At 36.5% G+C, this 5,337-nt stretch overlaps 2 protein-coding genes across 2 annotated transcripts in view; both read right to left on the reverse strand.

Annotated features, from left to right (window-relative positions):
* LOC108625574 (mediator of RNA polymerase II transcription subunit 15-like) overlaps positions 1 to 1,108 on the reverse strand; it is an 11,422-nt gene extending 10,314 nt beyond the window's left edge. The window contains 1 exon segment of the mRNA XM_026814084.1: positions 1,033 to 1,108. Within this exon segment, the coding sequence (XP_026669885.1) occupies positions 1,033 to 1,044 (12 nt within the window). The 5' untranslated portion in view covers positions 1,045 to 1,108.
* A 3,174-nt stretch (positions 1,109 to 4,282) lies between these two features.
* Positions 4,283 to 5,337, reverse strand: part of LOC108625575 (adenylate cyclase, terminal-differentiation specific-like) — a 1,424-nt gene continuing 369 nt past the window's right edge. Inside the window, exon 2 of the mRNA XM_018025672.1 lies at positions 4,283 to 5,286. Within this exon, the coding sequence (XP_017881161.1) occupies positions 4,283 to 5,286 (1,004 nt within the window). The remainder of the gene's footprint in view (positions 5,287 to 5,337) is intronic.

The raw sequence follows: 5,337 nt of genomic DNA on the forward strand, positions 1-5,337 counted from the left end.
AATGAGGCACTAACTATTGTAAAATACATAAATTATTAGTGATAACTAAGATAATATCGTAATAGAAATCGTACATTTCTTGACGTCAATTGTAAGACATAAAAGAAAATTCGTACTTTCACTAATCCAATTAGGATGCAAGCCAATTTTAATCTTACTGCAGTCGGCAAAAATTATATTGCGATAGATAAAAAGACTGCAATTGTACATGTGGTCAATGCTTCTTGTAAAACTTTCATTCTCCACATTCATAGCAATCGTGAGAACAAAATAAGAAATAGATCGCCGTTATATTTCGGACTCAATAAAGTTAAAAACAATTCAAACATAAACCGATATAATTTTTTGTTACTAAAAATAATGCATTGAAAAATGAAATGAAAAATAATAATTTAATAATAAAATTAATGTATTGCAATACATAATAAGTAGGTACATTTCATATCTGAGGCCTAAAATCAATTATTTACATATTTATTGCCAGTAGTTTACAGTTCAGTTACAGTTTAATAATATGACAAATTTTAAGGTTCATAGTGGTAGAGAAAAGTTCTCCAAGGTAATATCTAACTACATGAAATTATCGATAGTACGCCGTTCCCTGTACTTTCACCTTCGTTGTTACCTACATTATTTCAATATTATCCAGCTTTAGCTTTTCATGAACATACTTAGTTTGTTTAAATATTATCTGACAAGCTTTCAATATATTCTAAACACCTATGACACCTAAAAGATAAGATAATCGTTCTTCTTACTTTTTACAGATATTTTTGTAACAAATTAATCTTCATAAGTATAGTATAATTGATTCTCTTCTTTCAAGAGTATTAAGCAAAATTCTCTCATTGCATTGTCTTATGAATTAATGACACTCAGTCTTTTAAATAATTGTGAGACGAGATACACTTTCGACAGTTCCACGCGCACGCCACTAAGTTGGAATTGGATCAAATATAAAAATGTGATAAATAGGAAGTACAGTGCAAGCTTGGTTCACGATTAGCAGAGATATGGTAAAAGCTTACTTACCAATAAATTCATGACGAGAAAGCAAGGCTCAGCTCGATGCGTTCAAGGGTGGAGTGTATCTGAGGCGGCCGCGCGGTCACCGGAACAACTTTATAGCCAGCTACGTAAAAGGCGGGTTTCGGCTGTGGAGACGGGGATGTGACTTCGTATCGCATGCCACCTCCACCAGGACTGCGACTGCAACAGTTTAACGGCTGATCGTTCCACAAAACTGGCTTTTCAGTTCGCCTATACCCTATTTTTTCGCTTCGCTAACGCTGATGATCTCTAATCGAAGAGAGTAGCTTTTACAACTGATCGTGGCATTGATACGCCGTCATATGACGGGTTAAGTATGCCAGATTACTATGTTCCATCAGAAATCATATTTCCATCAATCAATTTTAGCGCAACATTAGATTTCAGCTATTTTAATCATCTTCTATTTTACGTGTGATATTCGAAACATAAGAATAAAAAATTACGATCAGTCTAATCAGTTGCACTTAATATTAAAATAAAGTTATAAAAGTTATCTCGAGAAAATGTATTTTGATCTTGTTTAAAAAAATGTGTGGATGCGATTGCATCGTCGGAAAATGCTGAAGCCATCGTGAAGGAATGTGATTCAAAGACACGTTTCCCAGGCGTTGGTAACTATTCAAAGGTTACCGTGCAACGACCGTGTGCATCGTTTAATGCACCTGTGCACATTGAACTTATTGTTAGGTAATCGTCGGAAACAAATATCAAAACAAACACGAACCGCTTACAAGTCATTCATGAATATTCATCTCGTTCTTGAATTCATTGAACATCAATGAATTAATTACATAAAATTGTAATCGACTGTTTTCTTTTTTCTTCTATTATTTATGAAGCGAGTACAAAAGAAATGATTTTATAATCACGGAAAGACATAAATTCTCATTGATAAGTGAAATCAGACGCATTGAAATACTTTCAAGCTTAATCTTATTAGGTCTTACCGTACAGTTTTTACGAGACGACTTGGTAAGAAAGTAGATGCTCGCAAGAAGCTGTACATAGTATGAAAATTTACGTAACCACGACGGTAGATATTTATCAGAAATAGAGAATAAACTCCAGATCTTGCAACGAGATTAACGTTGAATAATTACTTACCACTTCATTTAAAGCATAGATCTCTTACTACAATATTTCGAAACGAAATAGTTTGAACAAATACAACGAAAAGCGAACAGGACGTAATAACCAAACGCGAATATGAAAGTAAATGTATAATTAAGGAAGTTGCAAACTCGCAGATTACAGCCGCACAATCGCGTTCTAAAGAATCATATGTGTAGCAAACGTTTGTTACATTCTAAATCAAGTATGAAGAAACCCGGTAAAGCATATCACAATGTATCGATAGTACACTCTATCCGGAAGAGAGAGGAGATATCCGAATAAAATAGAAAATGCACGAGCAAACCATAATACAATCACGTTTCACGTGTCGAGTCATTGCACTTGACCATTTCCGGTTTTCTTAAATGAAATTAAACCTTTTGTGTGTTCCAGATAGGAGCGAGGAAACCAGTTTCTAAGTTCAATTATCCTTGTCTTTTTATTTGTAATATCGGTTGCTTCAATGACACCTCGGATCAACGAACCCGCAGCCGGAGATGAATTATGCATTTCTACTTGCAGGTTGGATAAAAACGAAAGTACGAACGTGTAATCGTTAAAAGTAACGCGATGCGTGAAGGCCACGAGACCCATCTTACACGAGCTCTTCCTTGTCCGGGGAAACGCTGTCAATTTCGTTACGAAACCGGAGACTTAATTCCCCTGTATGATTTTCATCGCGCTGCGCCAAATAATAAGGTACGGCCACTAGGAGCCGAGGTATGTGTTCTATTACGTTTTGTTCGGGCAGCCTACAATTAACGGCTTCACGCGTGAACCGGAAGTTTTGTAACGAGTAAGGAAACGGCGATTAATGTGGTTTGCTTAACAGATCTATTCGATGAATTAAGAAACATTCATCTTAGTGCATGAAAGAAAAGCTATTAGAAAGATCTCGCTCTTTGTTCCTTAAATTGTGATTTGTTTAGTGTTCTGAAAATTGTAGAAAGCAGAGATAGTAATGGAATGTCTGATTATTTTATTTCTTTCGATGTTGATTGATTTAACAGTTTATTCAAGCGTACACGGTCAATGAGAGATAAATGTCTATTCATCGATTTTTAACTATAATTTGGTTACTCCAGCAAAATTTGCTATTTCTAATATTAATTGAATTTAAAAAGAAAGCTGGTTTAGTTATCTACGGATTACTTAATTCTGTTTAACGCACGTGTTTATTAGAAAGGTGGAAATCATCCGACTTTCTACGCGAGTTTAATACGTATAGATTCGTTTGTAAACTCGAAACTTCTTCCTCGAGCGTTGATCTCAATAAATTCTGCTCCTCGGAAGTCGATCAATCGATAATCGTTTCGTAACCGAGCTCACGTTTACTTTTACGCCGGAAGTTCCGTTCACTCGCTCGCGCGTGAGAACCGTATCCATCTATAGGAACGAGGAACCTTTTCAGCAATTAATTCGTCTTGTTAAAGGATCTGTCGATGAAATAGAAAGTACACACTTCGAAAGTTGATTTTCTTTATTATTGTAGAAAACTTTTATAGTACAAAATGAATCGTCTAACTACAGTACTAATATTTGTATTGATCGTGATAAATAATGTATGTGAGTCATGCAGAGATCAGATATTTTAATTGCTTTTTCTAAGAGAAAGGTTCCTCTTTAATAGGAAATCTTTAACATAGAATTATACAATATATTCTAGGTCGAATATATGTATAAGTACAGAGCACCAGAACGTTACAAACTATCGTAGTCTCGTTATTGCATATCAAAAAATTAACAAACAATCATGCCCATTTAAAGCTGCAAAAATATTAAAAAAATTAAGTAGAAGTTAAAGTGACACGTTAAAGATAAAAATCGATATCTTGTGCAACTAAGAAATATCGAATGTTAATTAAACCAGAAAGTGTACAGCTTTCTTTATTTTTTAACGCGTTGAAACGAGACAAATGTATATCTATAGGAATTATAATTCACTATTGTAATATGAATTTTATATAATCCAATCTTTAACAATTTTAAATGCTGTACAATCTCAAGTATTTCTAACAGACATGAAAGAAGAGAGCCTCAATCCCCGGTATTACATTCAATAATTCCCCTAATCATCCTCAACGCGTCAATCTACGAAATAAACCGGTTAATTAAATCAATGCCTCTGATTCTCTTCAACAGGCTTGGTGATCTCGAAATCGTCTTCGTATCGACCATGATTCACATAATAAATTTTGCTGCGATACTGATACGGTTCCTTAACCTCGGCCTCAGCGGAGATCTGCTTTGGTACAAACAGAGTCTTCGGTTTGTAACTAATGCTGTTCGCAATTACATCGTAAGGCAACCTTGCCTGGTAATGCAGCAATTGCTGAATCTCTTTAGGCATACTCTGATCAAGAATTAATTTCTGAGGAGAGGGTGCTGGTAGTCTCTCAATAGGCACAGGTATATGCTCCACTTGTGTCCCTTGCTGCTGCTGTTGTTCGTACTCGTTTTGTTGCTGCTGCTGCTGCTGCTGTTGTTCGTAGTCATTTCGTAGTTGTTGTTGCTGCTGCTCATAATCATCCTTGTATACAATCCTACCCTGGGATCTTCTGTTCGTGTAATCTCGTCTGGACTTAGATTGCTCCGATTGCTCGTAGCCACTAGAAGATTGCTGGTAACCGTGATTCCTAGGTTGCTGATCGTACTGTTGGGCTGTCACGAAATCCGATTGATACAGTTCAGCCCTCGGCTCGCTGTAAGTGCCTTGCGTCTTGTAACTCTCCAAAATTCGTTTAGCGTGAGTGGTAGCGTCTGTGAACCTAGTATCCTGATTTTGTTGATTTTGCTGTGGTTGCTGCTCGGCTTGAGGTGCTGGGTATACTTTGTACTGAAACTGATCGGGGTTCTGCTCCTCGAATTGCTGCGGCTGAACATATCTTCCGTATTGTATCTGATTAGAAATCTGCTGCGTTTCCGGTTGGATCTCAGGTTGAGAATAAGCTCTATGGTAATCCTCGCCGACTTGGAGTAATGGAGATTGAGACTGGCTTGGATTTACTTGAGTTTGCTCGGATTGAGTCGCTTCCGCTTGTTGAGACTGTTGTTGGGAATTCTGCAGATGAGCACGCCATTGGTTCTGAGGAGCGAAGTACTTCCAATCGACCTTCAGACCTGACACCACGTTTAAGGATAAAATTATTTTATACAAATATTTCTTAGGAC

The sequence above is a fragment of the Ceratina calcarata genome, unplaced genomic scaffold (genome assembly GCF_001652005.2).
Source record: "Ceratina calcarata isolate Rehan_Ccalc_2016 unplaced genomic scaffold, ASM165200v1 scaffold368.2, whole genome shotgun sequence".
Lineage (NCBI taxonomy): Eukaryota > Metazoa > Arthropoda > Insecta > Hymenoptera > Apidae > Ceratina > Ceratina calcarata.